General features: G+C 34.1%; 1 protein-coding gene and 1 pseudogene across 5 annotated transcripts in view; one reads left to right on the top strand and one right to left on the bottom strand.

Moving 5' to 3' along the window:
• KIF20B (kinesin family member 20B) overlaps positions 1 to 18,498 on the top strand; it is a 75,719-nt gene extending 57,221 nt beyond the window's left edge. The window contains exons 27-34 of one of the 5 annotated variants that reach the window (XM_012765360.3): positions 2,958 to 3,134; positions 4,743 to 4,853; positions 6,889 to 7,086; positions 7,864 to 7,932; positions 9,628 to 9,729; positions 10,069 to 10,219; positions 14,407 to 14,549; positions 15,806 to 18,498. In XM_012765360.3, coding sequence (XP_012620814.1) covers positions 2,958 to 3,134; positions 4,743 to 4,853; positions 6,889 to 7,086; positions 7,864 to 7,932; positions 9,628 to 9,729; positions 10,069 to 10,219; positions 14,407 to 14,549; positions 15,806 to 15,883 — 1,029 coding nt within the window. In that variant the 3' untranslated portion in view covers positions 15,884 to 18,498. The remainder of the gene's footprint in view (positions 1 to 2,957; positions 3,135 to 4,742; positions 4,854 to 6,888; positions 7,087 to 7,863; positions 7,933 to 9,627; positions 9,730 to 10,068; positions 10,220 to 14,406; positions 14,550 to 15,805) is intronic. The other 4 variants (XM_012765343.3, XM_012765381.3, XM_012765371.3 and 1 more) reach the window with 4 other exon arrangements.
• Positions 13,630 to 13,990, bottom strand: LOC105871811 (large ribosomal subunit protein eL33 pseudogene; annotated as a pseudogene).
• Positions 18,499 to 21,111: the final 2,613 nt, after the last annotated feature.

Here is a 21,111-nt window from a genome sequence, read left to right as displayed (position 1 = left end):
TTGTGCTGCTATAAACATTCCAGTGCAGGTGTCTTTTTTATAGAGTGTCTTTTGTTCTTTTGGGTAGATGCCTACTAATGGGATTGCTGGATCAAATGGTAGATCTACTTGTATCGCTTTAAGGTATCTCCATATTGCTTTCTACAGAGGCTGAACCAGTTTGCAGTCCCAACAGCAATGTAGGAGTGTTCCTATCTCTCTACATCCACGCCAACATTGTTTTGGGACTTTTTAATAAAGGCCATTCTCAATAGAGATAAGTGATATCTTGTGGTTTTGATTTGCATTTCCCTGATGATTAGAGATGTTGAGCATTTTTTCATATGTTTGTTGGTCATTATTCTGTCTTCTTTTGGAAAGTTTCTGTTCAAGTCCTTTGCCCACTTTTTGATAGGGTTGTTTGATTTTTCCTTGCTGATTTTCCTGAGTTCTAAATAGATTCTAGTTATCAGGCCTTTATCGGATGTGTAGCTTGTGAAAATTTTCTCCCATTCTGTGGGTTGTCTGTTTGCTCTCTTGATAGTTTCTTTGGCTGTGCAGAAGCTTTTTAATTTTATCAGGTCCCATTTGTTTATTTTTGTTGCTGCTGTGATTGCCTTTGGGGTCTTCTTCATAAATTCTTTGCCTAGGCCAATGTCTAGAAGAGTATTTCCAACATTTTCCTGTAGAATTCTAATAGTTTCACACCTTAGGTTTAAGTCTGTTACCCAGCGTGAGTTGATTTTTATGAGAGGTGAGAGGTGTGGATCGTGTTTCAGTCTTCTACATGTGGCTATCCAGTTTTCCCAGCACCGTTTATTAAATAAGTATTCTCTTCCCCAGTGTATGTTTTTGTCTGCTTTATCAAAGATTAGTTGGCTATATGAGGATGGTTTTATATCTGGGTTCTCTGTTCTGTCCCACTGGTCAATGTCCCTGTTCTTGTGCCAGTCCTAAGCTGTTTTAATTACTATAGCCTTGTAGTATAGTTTGAAGTCTGGTAAATTAATACCTCTCATTTTGTTTTTATTGCCTAGGATTGCTTTTGCTATACGGGGTCTTCTCTGGTTCTATACTAAGTGTAAAATTATTTTTTCTATATCTGTGAAAAATGATGATGGTATTTTAATAGGGATAGCCTTGACTCTGTAGATCACTTTGGGTAGTATAGACATTTTAATAATTTAATAATTTTAGTAATTTAATAATGTTGATTCTGCCGACCATGAGCATGGTATGGTTTTTCACCTGTTTATGTCCTCTACTATTTTCTTCTTCAATGTTTCATAGTAGAGGTCCCTGTAGAGGTCTTTTACCTCCTTAGTTAAATATATTCCTAAGTACTTTATTTTGTTTGTTGCTCTTTTGAAGGGAATTGAGTCTTTGATTTGGTTCTCAGTTTGAATGTTACTGGTGGATATGAATGCCTCTGATTAGTGTGTATTGATTTTGTATCAAATCAATACTTTTGATTTGATACATATCAAATCAAAGAGACTTTGAGACTTTAGAGTCTCAAAGACTCTGAGACTTTACTGAATTCATTTATCAATTCAAGGAGTAAGAGTGAGAGTTTGATTTTTTCTTCTCCCATTTGCATGCCCTTAATTCCACTCTCTTGCCTGATTGCTATAGCAAGGACTTCCAGCACTATGTTGAATAGAAGTGGAGATAGTGGGCAACCTTGCCCTATTACAGTTCTAAGTGGGAATGCTTTCCATTTTTGCCCATTCAGTATGATGTTGGCTGTGGGTTTGTCATATATGGCTTGTATCATTTTTAGGTAAGGCCCATCTATGCTTATTTTGTTAAGCGTCTTATCATAAAAGGGTGTTGAATTTTCTCAAATGCTTTTTCTGCGTCTATTGAGAGGATCGTATGGTCTTTGTTTTTGCTTCTGTTTATATGGTGGACCTGGGAGTATTTTTTGAAAAGACTGTTTTGTCCCCACTGCTCTGCTACTTTTTTCATAAATCATTTGTCCAAGAGTTAATTTTTGTATGTGGCATAAGATTACGGTTGAGGTTCATTTTTTTTCATTTGGTTATTTAGTTGTTGCAGCACCATTTGTTGAGGACTGTCCTTTTCCTCATTGATTTTGGCTCTTGCAGAATGTCAGTAGTCCTGTCAATAGTCCATACATTTGTGGACTCTCTCTTCTGTTCCACTGATTTCTCTATCCTACATCATTATCACACTGTCTTGATTATTGTAGTATCTTGAAATGACCTAGTTGATTACGTCCACTTTGTTCATTATTTTTGAGATAGTTTGGGCTATTCTAGAGCATTTTACATTTCCATATAACTTTTGGAGTCAGCTTTTCCATTTCTTTCCACATGCACAAGCATCTGGATTTTGATTGAAATTGCCTTTATTCTATAGATCTATTTTAGGAGAACTGACAATGATACTGAATTTTTTGATCCATGAACACAAATTTTCTCTTCATTTATTTAATATTTAGGAGTTTATTTAATCTCTCTCAGCAGTGTTTTATAGTTTTTTATGTTTAGGTTTTACACATAATTTTCTTTAATATTCCACTAAGTATTTCATATTTTTTTAACCCGTGGTAAATGGTATATTTTTATTTTCATTTTTCCTATTTTTTGTTACTATTAGATTTGCCATTTATTTTACTGTAACTTTATCCTGCCATTTCCTCAACAGGGGGAGAAATGCTGGTATTAGTTTAAAAGCAACAACTATAATTGTTTATTGAAAGAAGTTACTAATAAGCTGATTTTTGGAATGAGGTGGGATAGGGATATAGCATTGTACATTTAATGTATAAAATGGTATTATGTATTTTGTTTTATAAATAAATATTTTATCTAGACTTGACGATATAATTTGTTATATGTCTTGTTCACAGTTGTATTCATGGTGTTATGTATAATAACAGTTTCTAAATGTTTTTAGATTCATAATGTCTGAAAGTTTACTTTAATATTTTTTTTTTATTTCTTGGTTAGGAAATACTAAAAGAACAGCTGACAAAGAAAGATAGTGACCTTAAAAAGTGGCGAGAAGAACGGGATCAGCTGGTTGCAGCTTTAGAAATACAAATGAAAGCACTGATCTCCAATAACACACAGAAAGATAATGAAATTGAACAGTTAAAAAAGATCACATCAGAGGCTTCTAAAACAGTTAGTAGAATCTTGTTCTTTCTATGCCATTTTTATTGAACACAGGAATTTTTCAAAATTGTTTAATTGATTAACTCTTAAAATATAAAAAAGTAAGTCTCAGTAGACCAGAGAGGAATCAGAATTTGGAATATTTGAATATTTCTCATGAGTTTTGAATTTTCAGAATTTATCATTAAATGACTGAGATATAGAATTTTCTTCAATATTTTGGTTATATCTCCCAGGTAGAGAAACTAGAAAATCAACAGTTCATGATATAATCCCTAATCTACCTTTAAAATTTAAAAATGGGTTTCAACATGAACTCTTTATGATATTTAAGTACTTAGGCCCACCCTTAAGTTTATTATATAAAGATACAAATTATTTTGAAAGTGAGCCCTGTAGTGGGGACACATTATGAGTCTTTTATTTAGCAGTCAATAAATATTAAATATTACTTTTGTAATAGTACATTGGGATTGGGAACCCTGAATGAAAAGAGGATTGCCTTTCACAGATAGCTACTTCCCAGTAAATTGAATCTGGGTACGTCTGAAGCTAGTCTTTCTGGAATAAATGATCTGCGCTTAAAAATCAGCTGTTCTGAGGCCTTCAAACAATAGGAAAAATGTGTGTGTGTGCGTGTGTGTGTGTGTGTCACATCAAAAGACTTTATGATTCAAAGAGAGATTGCCTACTTTAAGAGGTAGTATCATGTTGTTTAATAACACAGATTTGAAAGTCAGAAAAACTACATATCAACTACTGTCACTGTGGTTTTGGAACCCTTAGGGAAAATTACTTAACATTTCTGAATGTTAAAATGTTTTCTTAACATTTGTAAAACAAGTAGCATAGTTATTACTCCCATGGAAGTCAGTATATGCTAGTTGCTTTCCCTTTTATGAATTCAATAGGATCTTTCTTACTTGGACATAATCTGTAAGTTACATAAAAGGTATATTTGACTTTTGATTTTGATGGCTATGATGAGGAGGTCTATGTTGGAATTTATCAAGTTTAAAAATATAATCTGATATTTCTTTATAAATCTCTTAAGTAGGATTTAGGAATAGAATCTACCTTATGACTGAGGAAATGGGTTGAAGAGTGTGCTGCAAGAAAAGATTTAGTTTTCATTATGGACTTTGCTAATCCCATGCTATAGTTGCATTCCCAAGAAGCCTCTAGTTTTTCAAAATTGTGTTATCAAAAGCAGTTTTGGGGGTTCAAATTCCAGCTCAATACTGACCTTGGCTGTGCATTTAACATGTAGATCTATATTTCCTTATCTGGAAAATAGGAATAATGATTCTTGCCAAATCTAACTAGAGAGTTGAAATGAAAGTAAAAGGAGAGAATGTGTACAAAACACTTTGAAAATAGAAAGCGGGCTTTTGCATTTCTCCTTAGATTAGACTTGGAGGAGGATGGAAGGTTGCCCAAGCTTTCCTGAGTCTCTGAGGATAAAAGAGGTGGGAGGGTTACGGGGTCATTGAAGAAATTTTAAATTATTTCCACTGTTTAGTCCATACAAATCTTGATTTTATATTCATTATGTGAAGTGTTTTAATATATTTTTAGGTTATAATGGCTTATTGCTTTAATGTTTCCTTACTTTAGGAAAATCAAACAATGGCTATCAAGCCCAGACATATTAGTTCAACAGATCTTGGCAGAATTGAATCTGAACCTCACTCAACAAGTTTTGAAATTTCTAGGAATGAAATAGAGGTGGGTATTTGGTAACAGTCTACTTTTTACCCTCTTTACTCACCATGAATTACTAAATAACACTTGTTATAGGTACCTTACTGCACAGTGGGTTATATGTGCCATCTGCTGTGTGAAGGAAAGCTAGAGGCTTTTGAGATGAAATTATTTTGGGTGATTAGATCCTCAGAAGATGCTAATCTCTTTGTAAAAACAATACATCTCTTAATATAAACATACTTGATGGTTAGAAATAGGAAATCCCGCAAAAGATAAAGTAGGAATGATTATTTGGTCTCATAATAGATTCCTTTAATAAGCATTGTATTAAATAGTATTTTTTTTAAAAAATGTATCCATTTAGCAATTTTGTCACCAACCTTTAATAATAACTCATGATGAGTTTTCCTAATTTGTATTGAGCTCAAGTTTCTTTAAGTAACTTTGGATAATATAGAGATTCTCAGATTGGGTATGAAATAAATAAAAATTCTATGTCACTTAAAATTTTTGAAAATAAAATTACTTTTAAATTTATTTTTTAAACAAATTTATTGGGAACATTCAGTTTTGAGAACCTGTCTAAAAACTGAAGATATAAAAATTAAAAATATATGATTATCATCCTTAAGGAGTGAGAAATCTAACAATACAGTCATATAAATGACTAACTTGTTTAACCTTTTTGTATGGGCTGTTGTGATAGAAATATGAAGAAAGTGCAATAAGGAATACTGACTGAATAGGATGCAGAGAATTTTGCCTGAGTGGTTGTGGATTAGAGAAGGTGATATACTGAATCTTAAAGGTGAATAGAAGTTTACTAAACAAAGAATGAGAACAGAATGGCTTTTTTACTTTTTTTAAGAGCTAGGGTTTCGCTATGTTGCCTAGGCTGGACTCAAATTCCTGGGCTCAAGCAATCCTCCTGCCTCAGCTTCCCTAGTAGGTGGAATTACAGGTGCATGCCATCATACCCAACTGAGAAGGGCATTTTAATCTAGGAAAATAACATTTGCCATTCCTTTTCTATTGACCTTTCCTTAATAGTTCTTGGTAGAGTTTCAATTGATTAGTATTGACCTTAGAAATAATACAAATCATAAAGTTTGTGGAAAAGTTTGAAGTTAACCCATAAAGGTTTAATTTTTCATTGTGTGGACGAACATATAATAGAACATTTCTTTCTCCGTAAGTTTATATATGTTGCCTTAAAAACTTCTTGGTTCCAATTTTCTATATATAATTCTAGCAGTTGTTATATATTCCAGTTTTGGGAATCATATTGTGCTATTCTGTATTTTTCTTGCCTTCGTGAAAATCAGTGTATTTAACTAGGCCGAAACTCCAAAATGATTCATTCACTTAGTTGATAGTTGATTCTGGAAGTTCCACTGGATTTATATGTGTCCTCTGCCGGTGACTTGGACCTGGACCTCTCACAGCACAGTGGCTGGATTCTAAGATGGGGCATTTTGAGGAGAAGTGTTTCGAAAATGTTTCAAGAGGATAGGATGGAGGTTGCAATGCTTCTTAGGACTGAGCTTTAGAAGACTATAATGTTATGGTCCTTAGAAGGACCAGGTGTTACCACATCATATTGGCCATAGAATTCATTAAAGGCCAGATTGAAGGAGAGGAGAAGACTCTATCTCTCAATGGGAGGAGTAGGAAAGAATTTGCAGCCAACTTTAAATCTACCGGAGCTGGAGTGCTTGTTAAAAATCCTAGCTTTCTTCCTTGGAGATTTCTGATTTAGTAGGTTTGTTGTATATGTAAGGTCCAGGTATCTTTTAAACAAATTCTCCAGGCAATTCTTGTGATCACACAAGTTTGGGAAATATTGATCTCTAAGTTTCCCCAAATTTTCACATACCATATATAAACCTGGAGAGGATAGAGATAACTCATTCTTTCTGTTCTTGCTGTGGCCCAGCACACTTTTTATTTTTCTCAGTCCATTGTCTTGAATAGTCATTTGACAGAATTAGTTCTTTGTGGTTTATAAATTCATATTCTACAAGTAATTTTTTTTTCCTTTTTAATTCTGTTCTAGGGTGGATCTGTAGTTCTTGACTCTTGTGAAGTGTCAACAGAAAATGATCAAAGTACTCGATTTCCAAAGCCTGAGTTAGAGATTCAATTTACACCTTTACGGCCAAACAAAATGGCAGTGAAACACCCTGGTTGTACCACACCAGTGACAGTTAAGATTTCCAAGGCTCGGAAAAGGAAGAGTAATGAAATGGAAGAGGTAAATACTTAACTGGAGAATAAATTTAACAAGCTTCTTATTACTAAGCTCAGTTACAATGTATAGGTAAGCTGTGCTACACTGCTGTCCTCTTTATAGGCACTACTTTTAGAGACCAAAATCATAATTTATGGTATGTTTTATACCCTTTCAGAATATCACTGTGGTTTAACAGTTCTCAGACAAAAAGCAATGGATATTAAAATTTATCACTTGCTTCAGGTAAACTGTGTTAGATCAAATGATGGTGGATTTTACTGGAGAACTGTTTAAATATACCAGTCCTGTTCCCACTTAGTCACTTTCCTTCCAGTGGAAGAGAACAAGGGTTAATACAGAAATTAGAGAAACTAAAATGGCTAACTTGCTTGAGTACAATCTTTGTCATTTAACTAAAACCTTCAGTCTCTGTGGTCATAGCAAATTTTGGAAAAGAAATTCTTTTCTGTCAGCCTATATTAAAATTTGGGCCTCTGGGTAATGTTAGCCTATTATAATTACCTCTTCTTACTGCAGCTTCTTTATTGTAAAGCTGTCAAACCTTCTACTGTATCCTAGTCATGAAGATTTGGCAAGTCACATAAGCTTTCTGGTCCTATTTCCTTCTTTTTGAAATAATGGATTATTGTGTTTAAAATGCTTAGCCTTTGCTCTGCATATGGTAGATATATAATAAATGATGATGTTTATTTTTAAAGTAACTTGTTATAAGTTTAAAACTAATTATATACTCTTAAGCAAAATAACTTTCTCCAACTTTCTTTTACTCCTTTAAAGATTAATATATTTTTAAGCTGGTGGAAGAGCAGAAATAGTATTAACCATACTCCTGAGGCTCTCTGTCAGGTAATAAATTTGCTGAGGGAATATTATTTAGCATAGTTTTCCTGCTACATATACACCTTAAAAAAATTGTTTTGTAGAGTCTTACTAACTTTAGTTTGATACTTAATTTTTTAAATACATTTTAAATACCATTAGAACACTAAGTATTTGAGTTTTATCACCTATATTGACTTTTTTTCATCTGTTTTTTCAAGGGAAAAGGAAAAAATGAGTGTAGTAATCACTCCAAATTTGCTACATGCAAATATTATATTCATTTTACTGTTGGTATATACCCTTCTTCATTTGTATTTCAGAAAAGATTTATAGATTGTTGTAGCTATATCATGTAGAAATTTAAAATGTTGAACTGATTTTGCTAGATCTTCACTACTGTAATAAACAGTATATGGGTCCTCATGAAAATCATCGATACAATGCTATATTCTAATCCAGTTAATACTATAAGGAGCTCTTTACTGAACACTCTTGAGTGTGGTGACCTAGCATTATAGTCTTTCCTCATTTGCTTCCCATGATTACTATCTGTCCCCTTTCCTGGAGTCTGCTTCTTATGACCCTTATGACTTTTACTTGGTAACTTGAATTCTGAGGTTTGGTCATGATCTTTTCTTTCTCTTCTTGCTTTTTTCCATTTTTTATGCTTATGATCTTTGGTACATCTAAGGTTTGCAGTAGTTCAAGTCAGTGAATATATCTATAGAAGGCTTTATCCTATGTGAGGTTATATGGGGAAAAGAAGAGTAAGGATGCCATGCCTGTTTAGTAGAGACGAAAGATTATAAATATCTTAATTTTCATATTTTATTTGTGCTTATGTGAAGTTTTTTTTGTTGTTTTTTGAGACAGAGTCTCACTCTGTTGCCCGGGCTAGAGTGCCGTGGCATCAGCCTAGCACACAGCAACCTCAAACTCCTGAGCTCAAGCAATCCTCCTGCCTCAGCCTCCCAAGTAGCTGGGACTACAGGCATGCACCACCATGCCTGGCTAATTTTTTCTATTTTTGGTAGAGATGGGGTCTTGCTCTTTTTCAGGCTGGTCTCGAACTCCTGAACTCAAATGATCCACCCACCTCTATCTGCCCGCCTTGGCCTCCCAGAGTGCTAGGATTACAGGTGTGAGCTACCACACCTGGCCCTTATTTTGTTTTTGATGTTACCAACTTTCAGTGAGTGATCTTAGACATAGATGCTTCTATTAATATCATTGGGAGTTAGGGGCAGGGTATGTTGCTATGCTATATATTAAAGATGCTGTATTGCTATGCTGTATTTTAAAGATGAAGTTCAAATAAAAGATATTATCCTTTCTATGTTTTTCAGTTAGCTTATGTAATTGCATTATTTTGATGTATGTGAAAAAGTCACTCCTTCAGTTAGGGTTCTGTAACCCCCAGCGCAATTGACATTTTGGGCTAGATACGTCTTTGTTGTAGAGGCTATCCTGGATATTGTAGAGGTGTTTAGCAGCATTACTAGCCTCTACCCATTTATAACCAATAACATCCCCCTTCTCCCTGGCAATGACAATCAAAAAAATCTCCAAATATTACCATTGTCTCCTGAAGTCAAAATTGCCCCCAGTTAAGAACCACTGTCTTAAGTGTTAATGTAACTTCACAGATTATCTTTTTTGAGTTTAGAGAAAGAAAATTTTGTTAGGAAATTAACTGGTGCTGAAATTCTTTATTTTTAGGACTTGCTGAAATGTGAAAATAAGAAGAATGCTACACCCAGAACTAATTTGAAGTTCCCTGTTTTGGAGCATAGAAATTCTTCTGTCAGAAAGGAACAAAAGGTTTGTTTTTTACTTTGTCCAAAATTGTAACAATGATCCAAAAATCCAGCTGTGTTCAATTGTAATTCATTTATCTTCTGTTTCCTATTCAGCTATTTCAGCTTAGAACATCACTTTTAGTATTTGGCCAGTAGCAGGCACATCTCCATGTGTCTACTTCTGACTTTAACACACTGCCTATCAAATTTATTTTGCCATTCTCTGACCCTTATACTTAATCCCAAGTTTCCTACCTGGAGAATTCATAAGCTGTCTCTGGCCTCTTTAATTCAACTGTGGCCATAAATATTTCCTTCTAACATTCTTCATCAACAATAACAAAAAATGTTTGTTTATTAGGTTTCTACGCGTACATCATCTAAGAAAACATATTCTTTACGGAGTCAGGCATCCACAGTTGATGTAAACTTGGCCACTAAGAAGAAAGAAGGAACTCTGCAGAAATTTGGAGACTTCATACAACGTTCTCCAACAATTCTTCAATCAAAAGGTTTGCAGAAAATTAATTAAATGACCTTTTCTAAGATGGAGGGGGCTTTCTGAGACCTAATTGGTATATAAATTCAACAAATGTTCAGTGAGTATTATACTTCAAATAGGCATTGTCCTATGCTAGGTAGTGTGAGAAGAAACAGATGAAAGGATGATATGTCTAGATATTCACTATGTATTGAGAAGAAAGGCTTATGTTTAAGTAATTGATCCAGAGTAGGCTGCTTAATATAGTTACAGAGGTTCAAGCAAAGTCATTTGATAGTATTGAAGGGAAGAGAGCTCTTCTGATTAGGGAGCTTTGGGAAGATTTTGTGGAGGAGATGGGGTTTACCCTGGGTATTAAAATTTTGGTTGGATTGCACCCTCTAGAGGTAATTACTGTTAGTATTGTGGTATACGTCCTGCTACTATTTTTCCCCCATGCATATATAAGTATTACTTATTTACATATGTCAAAACATATGTTTTTATGCATACCTATTGAGTTTAGTTGCAAAAACAGTATGCTTAGTGCTTTTTATTTATAATATAATGTGGACATGTTAATACTTCTGTCTATATTAATATATATATACTACATACACGCACATATGTGTGTATGTACGTATGTCCATCCACCAGAGGGAATGGTTTTAACACTGGTAGAGTACCAGAAAAGTGCAGGGAATATTCATGCAATTCCAGCTAGCAATATGCATCTGGCATATAGAATGTGGAAGGACTACTTGGCAGGGGTAGGGGAGGGAGGATGGAAGAATGGGTTTTGTGAGATTACCTGAGTGGTAGCATTCGCATGAATTAGACACCAGAGGTAGGAAGAATGGGGAAGAAAAGGGACTAGAAGCAGAGGGCAGTTGAACTGAGTCAGATAGGTTATGTGAATATACTTTCTGTGAAAACTTATCACAGAGGTCCCCAAACTTTCTCAGTTCACAGTGCCCCTAGATCCAAAGAATTACCTAATAGTCTCATCTATTAGAACGTAAGGCCAAACGATTACTGAAAATTCAGCTTCTGAAAATCCTGGTTGCAAAGATAATGTCATCATCAAAAGGAATGCCATTTGATATCATTTTCAAACTGTGAACCTTGGGGTATTGATTATCATTGTTTTCCTTGAAGATTTAAAATGTCCTGAGTTGCTCCTATGAGTTTGCTGCAGCAATGCCTTAGTGCACAGTTTGGGAACTTCAGAATATCAGACACATTTGTATATTTTTACAAAAAATATATTGTTTTAAATCTATGGTTTTATAGGTATAGAAAATATATAGATATGTATTTATAGATATATAGAAAAATTTATAGATATATAGAAAATATCTGGAGGGACATATAGCAAATAGTTAAATGTCTAAATTTGATGAGGAAGGACTTCTTGTTTTAGATTCTTATGTATTTTATTTAAATGATATTGACTGTTACTTAAATATTAAAAAGAAGCATGTTTTTTAAAGGAAAGGGCGGTGTTTATAAGTAAGTAATCAAGTAAGGGCAATGTCTCCCTGACTGGATTGACTGAGTTCTTTAACAGCTTCCCTACCAATATACCTGACATGGATTTCTTCCCTACACGCCCCCCCAGGAATATAAATCCCTATTTTGGATTGTAGCTACAATACATATATATTGTTGTGGGTCACTTGGAAATATAGAGAAAAAAGAAAAAAAGATTTAGTTCTTACTTAAAATTCTGTTGCTCTGAAAAGCACTCTTAAACCAGACCATCACTCAACATCACTGATCTCCCAGCTTTCCCTTCTTGCCCATCTCCTATCCATTCAGCACAGGACAGGCAGAGCCATCTTTTCTAAGTACAAATTTGATTACGTTACTCCTCTGTTTTAAATCCTTTAATGATTTCTCATTCCCCTGAATGACTTGATTTCTGACACTTTTTCTCTTCATCTTATCTCCTGTTATTTTATGGTTTGATAACTAGCCAGCTTCAATTCTAGCTTCCGATAGTTCCAGAGTATGTGGGCTTCTTTATTGCCCTGATAACATTGCTTTCTTTGCTTTTTCTTTTCTCTGGAATGCACCCTGGCTTTTTCCAATCTCTGCTATCAGAGAGACAACTTCTTTCATCACAGTATTACTAACCTCATTCCCATCTTCACTTAATTGTTATTACTCAGTCCTATTTTTTTTCCTCCTTAGCATTTATTTAAACCATAATTTTTTATTTTCTTTTCCACTAAAATATAAGCTCCACAAGGACTAACTGTCTAGTTTATACCCTCAGCTCTTAGTGACTGGCAGCCACAGAGTAGTGAGGAGTTTGGCTTCAGGCCAAAATCTACCCTCCACCCCCACCCTCCCACCCCTGGCCTGACCACAGGCAGTGCCAAAGACTTACCTGATAGGCTTCATGAGGGAAAGCTTCCCTTTCTACACCAGATTTGGTGTATGGCTGATGAATTATAGCTTCTTACAAGAGTGACAATCAAGGGCCCAGGTCCCCCGGCCAACTGTGTTCTTTGACTTATCTGCAGGTTTAGCCTGGGTGCCTGCCTTCAGAGCTTCTATACTGGGGCCTTCTACAGAGGCCTTCCTCAGGCATCTCCGCCCAAGACCTTCTTAGAGAGGGGAAGGGGAAGGAACCTTGAGGACACTTTTCTCCACCGTGACTCAGTACTTTTCTACTTGTAGCTTTCCCCCCACTTCCACCCAAACTCCAGCACTGAAGTCCATAAAACTGCTTGGGGCTGTCTGGGTAGTAAGATGACCCCTACTTCTGTGCTGATCCACCTGACCCTAGGCTGTGTACCAATCCAAGGGGGAATATAGAAGAGGATGGGAGAAGCTGGTGCTTTCTCAGGTTTAGACTCTTGCTTATACTAGTGTAACAAGTGGTTAAGAATCTGGGGTGTTACTTTCATTCTGGCTTGTTGTCCTGGTTATCTACTCTGATGTCTGGAAGCTCAGCTCTCTCAAACTCAGCTCAGCCCTTGACAAGTTAGACTCTCAATATATTTCCTTAAATTTTTAGAAAATTAAAAAAAATATCTAGTTGATATCATATGTATATGTATGCATATGATATCATATGTATATGGATATATATGTATGGAGTTTCTATCTAGGAATTTTTTGAGATGGAGATATGTTTTCTATTAAAATCAGTATTTGCCCATTAAAAAACAAAGCAACTGTACAGAATAAGGAATTTAAAAATTCCTATTTTACTTCCTAGATGCAATTAACTGTTTATTTTTATAGTTCACACACACATATGCACTAAAGGACAGAAAGCAAACAGTAAACAAAGAGTTTATAATCATAGAGTATTTGCACTTAATATTCATTGGCCATCTTTATTCATGAGCACTGAACTAGATAATCTGCCACCTTATTGTTTATTTATTTTACAAATCTACTTTTATTTATTTACTTTTCATCAGTTTAAATTCTTGAGGGGTACAGCATCACATGGATTCTGTGTCCAGTGGCCTTAGCAGGAAGGTTGCTTTGGAATTTGGCACGAACCATGCCACTGTTTCCATGGGCCTGAGTTACCTTTCCCCAGATTACTCTGGTTTGTTTGGTTTGCAACCAGGAGTCACTGTGTTGTTCTTTGCTTTGTATATATAAGCACATCTCTTGTCCAAATAGAATTCAGTTTCGTCTCGGGCATAAACACCTTCAGTTTTAAGAAGAGCTGTGTGCTCTCTTTGGTTCCAGAGACCGCGCTTATAGCCAGCAAAAATGGCCTTCCACCACAGCCTTCCAGACATGTTTGCCTTTTAGAAGTCTTGTTCCCAGGAGACCTCCACAGGCTCTAAGATGTAGAAAAGAGAGCTGCCACCTTATTTTTAATGCTACATGATCCACTATATATGTATCCTGCTCTTTTGTTTAACATAGCATAAACCTCTTCCAAATTATTAAAGAGGCCAGAATTTTACTGATGTAATATAATTTACCAAAATCTTTTTACTGTGTTGAACATTAGTTAAATATTTTGCTTATTTGCTTTTTTTTTTTTTTTACAATATTATTTCATGCATTTCTTTGGCATTTATTTTTTTCTTTGTGAATTGTCTACACATGTTCTTTCAGCCTTTATATATTGTAGTATTTTTCATTTGTATATATGTTCTTTATTAAGAATTTCAAACTTTTGAAGTTATTAATAGAAAATTATTGGTTTTAAGAACTAATTAACATTTTTATTTCCAGCAAAGAAAATACTTGAAACCATGAGCTCTTCAAAGCTCTCAAATGTAGAAGCAAGTAAAGAAAATGTGTCTCAATCAAAACGAGCCAAACGGAAATTATACACAAATGAAATTTCATCTCCTATTGATATATCAGGCCAAGTGGTAAGATAGTATTTCAGTTTCATCAATGTAAAACTATTCATGTTCTTATTTATTTATTTATGAAGCCTCTTCCCAGAAGAAAGTTCATGGTCTTTGTAATTTTTTATAATGGTTTGAATTTCTGTTCTTTAGATCAGCTCTCTTAAAACACATGCTTTAAAGACCATAGTTTTAGTTTTATTGTTAAATTTTTATCTCAGTGTGTTAAATGTATACTAATTAAATATAACTCAATAGTTATACAATTATTAATGTATACTACTGTCATGAATTTGCATCTGAAAACTCATCAGAGGAATTTATTTCCATCAACAGAATTATCACTATTTAGTAACTTATTTGCCTCTAACATCTCTTTTTTGTTGTTATCTTTACAACTCTTGTGGTAAAGAGTTGTGGTAAAGATTTGCACAAGAGTTGTGCAAATCTGGGCCCAAGCGTGTGTGGTAAAAATATAGAATTGAGATTCAGCCATTTTCTTTCATCTTTCTTCTAAGCCTTCCAGGTTCTGTTACGAAAAGACTATAGTTGTCATCCTGACTCCATGACTCATTCTCTTCCCTCAGAACAGTCTGTACTGTTGCAGGGAAAGTTCTAATTTTCTATCATGCTTGCATTTGCTTAGTAGATGAAAGTGAAGGTAGAAAAATAATTAAAGGAAAAATCTTCAAAAGGAAGTGGTCAAGAAAAATCAGGAGAAACCTTTTTTTGCAACAGTAACTATTAGATATGAGATTGGCACATGAAGGCAAGTGGTAAAGAGTTAGGGTCAATTAAGGCATGCTAATAGTAAATACTATTCTGTCAGTCAGTTTTCACCATCTGTCTGATTAGTACATAATTTCCTCCCTTGGCTGAAAATCATTTATTTTCTTAGTTGTAGTATAATATGCTTTTTACTTTCTAAGTTATATACTTGTTGCCATGAAAGATCATTTCTTAAAAATTGTTTGAGATACTTGTCTTCAAATATTTAAATAATTATTTTAAGCTATATATGCCCTGAATTCGATACAGAGTATAGGTTATTTTAATTCTAGAGTTAGGTAGTATTGAAAGAATCTTTTACAAAATCTATTGTTTTTTAGGCATGTATTTTTATAAAATATGATATGGCTATAATCTGAGCATAAACATTGCTCTAATGTAACTATTATTTCAATTAGTAAGCACATGAACATATCTTATTCATTATAAACAAACTTTCATTTTATTTTCACTTAATTTTTGAAAAACTGTGAAAATGTTAATTTCAGATTCTAATGGACCCAAAACTGAAGGAGAGTGATCACCAGATTCTCAAACGACGACTTCGAACAAAAACAGCGAAATAAATCACTTACGGAAAATGTTTTAATATAAATTTTGTAGTCAGAATCATTGTAACTTGCATCCTGACTTTGTAAAGATAATTGTATATATTGTGACACTTTAAATCCCTCTGCATATAGATTATTTTATACATAGTATAATTTTAATTCAATAAATAAGTCAACAATCAATTTGCTTGTATATTTTTATAAGGCTTTTTAATAATGGTTTCTTCAAACTGTGTGTGTTTCTCTATTATCTCAGGTATTGGATCAGGGAAGATTCTAGGAAAAATGCTGTTATTCTTGTTTATTTTTTTCTATACATAATGTGACAGGTCAGGTATTTGGTTTCCTTATACTTAACTATGTTTTATGAGTTGTTTTTACTTTGTTAGGATGTACAACTAATTTTACATATCTATTTGGAGTATAGGTAGGATTTAGGGAGTAAATGTTTAGAGGTCTTCTATTTGCCAAAATATGTATGCACATTATTTAGAAAAAATCTCAAGTCTTTAGTTAGAATGTCTTTTTTAATGATCTAATAGAGTTGTCCTTCAGATTGTTTTCAGGACACATAAGATTAGAAAATTAGAAAGGAAGAGGGGATAGCATCTAGAAGCCAAAACAGAGACAGCTAGAAAATAAATATTATTTTAGACCTGAAGAGACCTTAGAAATACATTTCTTCATTTTATAGATGAGAAAACCAAGACCCGCAAAGTTTACTTCTGCAAGGTCATACGGCTAAGGTACCTTAAGGTATTGGTTTTTAAAAAAACATAAATAAGAGGCAAAAAACACACAGCAGAAACGTTAAGAATTGTTGCTACCTGGGGCTTCTAAGAACCTTAAAGATTTCATTAGATTTTAGCATTGTTTCCTTGATTATTATAATGATGGCCCTGAGTTAGTAAGAAAGTTATCTTTGGTTCTTGTGTAGGAGACACTTAACCTTTTTAAAGCATTAAAATATCTTCATTATGCTTTCTAGAAAAAAAAAAGTTGATTCCCATTATTCATGAATTCCATATTTGGAAATTTGCTTACTTGCTAAAATTTATTTATAACCCCAAAATTAATACAGCACTTTTGTGGTCATTTGTGGATATGTGCAGAGTGCTAAAAAAAATTTGAGATGCCCAACATGCACATTCCTAGCTGAGGTTGTTTCAGCTCTCAAACTGTAAATAAGCATCGACATTCCAGAATATAGATTAAAATCAAGCTCTAATAATATATAGATCTAAAATCAAGATCTCAAGGGAAACACCATTTGGAGGGTGAGCCCTGCCAAATTAAAAGAGCTCGAAAACACTTCGGGCCTTCTACAGATCCACACTAATAAAGCATTAAACCAAGCCTACATAATTTGAAAGTAACCGGCCTACTGGAATAAAAATCAGCACTTTTAGAGGAAAATACAGTGCAGATTCTCTACAACATATTTATAAGGGGTGGTATGTAGTCAAAAGTTACTAGATATGGAAAGAAACAGAAAAATGAATCCTATGGTAAAGCATAAAAGCAGTCAAGAAGAACAAACCTTGACATGACCCAAATGTTGAATTTTGCAAAATCTTTAAAGCAGCTATTATGTACATGTTCAAGGATATAAAGGAAATGTCATCTTAATGAGTGAAGCAATAAGGAGAGAAATGGAAAGTAAAAAGAGAAAAATATTATGACAAAAAGGTAAAATAACTGAAATGAAAAATCCCCTGCATAAAATTAACAGCAGATTGTAGATGTCAGAAGAAGTGTCAGTGAACCTGAAGATAGATCAATTTATATAATCTTTATGACTTTCATCAGAGTGAAAAAAAATACACAATCTAAAAAAAGAAAGATGGAAGAAAAACCAGAGCCTCAGAGTCCTGTGGGAAAAATATCAAAAGAACTAACAACATGTATAATTGGAGATCCAGAGGATAAAAGGATGAAAATAGGGCTGGAATAAAATGGCCAAAACTTTTCTAACTTTTATGAAGAAATATTGACTTACAAGGTCTGCAAATCCCAATTAGGGTAAATACAAATAAAACTACACCTAGAAAGATCATTGTCAAACTACTGAAAACTATGATGAAGAGAAAATCTTGAAAGCAACCTGAAAAAAACAATATATTGTATACAAGCTGCTGACTGAAAAGAAATACTTGCAATACATTAATCAGACAAAGGATTTATACAATAAGGATATATAAGAAACCCTTAAAATTGTAATGAGAACACAATCCAGTAAAAATCTGGTAAAAGACTTGAACAGATGCTTCACTAAAGAAGATATAGGCAATGGTCAGAATGGGTATGAAAATATACTGCAGGTCATTGGTTATCAGGGAAATGCAAATTAAAACACATGAAGCAAAACTATACTGAGAGAAAGAAGATTAGTGATTTCTTAGAGGCTAGTGTCAGGATATGGGATCAAAGGATATGAGGAAACTTAAGGGAAATGGATATGCTCTATACTTTGTTGTATAAACAATTACTAAAAAATGTTCATTTGAAACAAATGAATTTTATTGTATGAAATTATACCTAATAAAAAGCTGAAAAAATAATTAAAACACACACACATACCCTGAGATATTATTCTGTGGAGAATGGAGTAGCAAAAATTAGAAAACTGACAATACCAAGTGAAAGTTTCTGGCTTCTAGCACATATTTTAACAAATTTTGTTTTCTTGATGTAAAGTAAATACACTCTTTATTATAACAGAGCATATTTTGGAAAATGCTTTGGATGCATCTTTTGACAAAGAACTGTAAGATAATTATGAGTTAGAAATACAGAATTAATAATGGAAGCATTTTATTAAAGCCCACCTTAGAATAGAGTGTTCATAATTCCACTTGATGAAATGATTGATAGGAACAGATTTTGGGGACAGTTTGAAATTCAACAGATGATACTCAAAATGGTGTGTAAGATAAGTATAACTTGAATTAATTTCAAATGCCCTACATACGATCATTAGAGAAATCCTGCTGCGAAGCCTTTTTTAAAGAAAATAAATTTTAGTTCTTAGAATAATCACTTTCTAATCTGTTTTACAAGTTTAAAATTTTACTTTTTTCTTATAGAAGGTTGTGTGATTACAAGTTACTTAGCAAATGCTTATCAAAAGTTGATGATAAATACTATTTAAAAGCACAAGAAACCTGAGTATATCTAAAAATGGAAAGAGGATATAGCCTACTGCCTTCTCTTTTGATTGTGAGTTTTTGGTCTTCAGAAGCATTCAGTAGAGATTAACAACATTAAATTCAAGGGAACAACTCCAAAGAAATTCAGGAAAATATTTATTAGTGGGCATATTAAGCAAGCTTATGTTTTATCCCTATGGCTTTCAGGAGGTTTGTTCATTACTTGGTCTACTTAGTTTTTGTAAAGTCACAGTCCAATATACTGAATGTTCTTACTGACCCAAGTCTTAATGTTTAGTCTCAGCCAGGAGCAATAGTGAATGAAGTATCCTGGTTACCCTGATCTACCATATGAAATTGTACTTCATCTCCTGAGTGCCTGCCCTTCCTCATCTTCGTCCTCTTCCTGTCACCAGTTTGGAGCTAGATAGAAGCCTGTTAGCTGTTACTTGATCTCTGTTTCCAAGTATCACTATAACTGTAATTACGGTGATTGCAGTTTAATTAAAGTGGGCATTTTCCTTCTTTTCCATATATTTTGCAAAGTGTACAGTATGCAGTATATCTGTTTTGGCCACATCCCAAAGAGTGACCAGAGTGGGCATTAGATTGGAATTCTTACTGGCTAATTTAATTCTTCAAAGTCCTTTATTAGAGGTGACTAGCAGCTTTGAACCAATATATGAACTCTGTCAGAGTTTTACACACACAAAGTCCCTAGTTTCCCAAAACATTTAACTCACTAAAAAAATTTAGTCTTTCCTACACCTGTTTCATGGCTAACCAGACTAAGCTTTCACAAATGGGATAATTTTGGCTTTCTGAACCTAAGGCTTGAATTAGCATAGCCTATTCTAATCAATAGTATACACAATAAAAGTGATTGCTTTTTGGCTATAGTTACCTAAGAGTTTGGTCTGTTTGGTCTTGGTTCTAAAACCCATTTTAAATCTTTGGTTATACCTTCCATGCATATTAAAGACATAAATCCACATAAAATACAAAATGGGCCTCATGATATGGACTCAGAATGATTAAGTTCTACATGGACTCTAACTTCAGATATATAATTTCTGTTCAGTTTATACACCAACTTAGCAATATGGTGATTGATGGTTGCTAGTCCTGTAAAACTAGTACAGTTAAGCCAGTGTCCTAACGGTGTTTGGTTCAAGAATGCAAATTCTGTGCTAATATCCTTGTATCATCACTCCATATATCATTTATTTGTGACTTCTTGCCCTTAGACAACCATTTAAAAAGTTATTTGACAATGAATAAATTATGAATGACCATTCAAAACCAAAAAGTCACACTTGAGACATGCATATGGATTATTGATCAGCTAAAGTTAAAACTCATTTTTGAAATTAAAAAAATTTTCTCTTTAATCATCCAGCCCAAAATGTCAGAACATTAATACTGTTTTAAGAGATGGAGTCTTGTGCTTTCATCTAAATTATAGTGTACTAGTCTGATCAGAGGTCACTGTAACCTTGAACTTCTGGGTTCAAGCAATTCTCCCAGCTCAGCCTCCTGAGTAGCTGGGACTTCCGGTGTGCCAGCACACTAGGCTGCTTTAAAAAATTTTTTTTTTACTTTGTAGAGATGGGGGTCTCACTATGTTGCCCAGGCTGATCTCAAACTACTGGCTTCAAGTAATCCTCCTGTTTTGGTTTCCCAAGCACTGTGATTATAGGAGTGAGCCACCATGCCCCAAAATTTTTAATGGAAAGAAAACAAATGAGAACCAGATACATATCACTGACTGATGATCCAGTAATAAATGGATGGTTAGCCCACAGCCATAACCATCCATTTACATATTATCTGTAGTTGCTTTCCTAAGATAAAGTAGGATACCTTATCCTTGGGGTATACATTCCAAGGCTCCCAGTAGATGTTTGAAACTGCAGGTAGTACTGAACCCTTGTAAAGTAAAATGAAAGTCTCAGGACCTCCCATGCCCAACTCCTTATGCAAAAGGAAAGGTCAAGCCTTGAGGCTAAGTCATGCAACATCCCCTTCCAAATGAATAGCTGTTACTAACATTATGCATTAGCCTGATCCCCACAGAAAGGTAAAAGGCCTCAG

This window comes from Microcebus murinus, chromosome 14 (assembly GCF_040939455.1).
Source record: "Microcebus murinus isolate Inina chromosome 14, M.murinus_Inina_mat1.0, whole genome shotgun sequence".
NCBI lineage: Eukaryota > Metazoa > Chordata > Mammalia > Primates > Cheirogaleidae > Microcebus > Microcebus murinus.
Note: the sequence above shows the minus strand (reverse complement) of the source record. Positions and strands in the feature narration are given on the sequence as shown.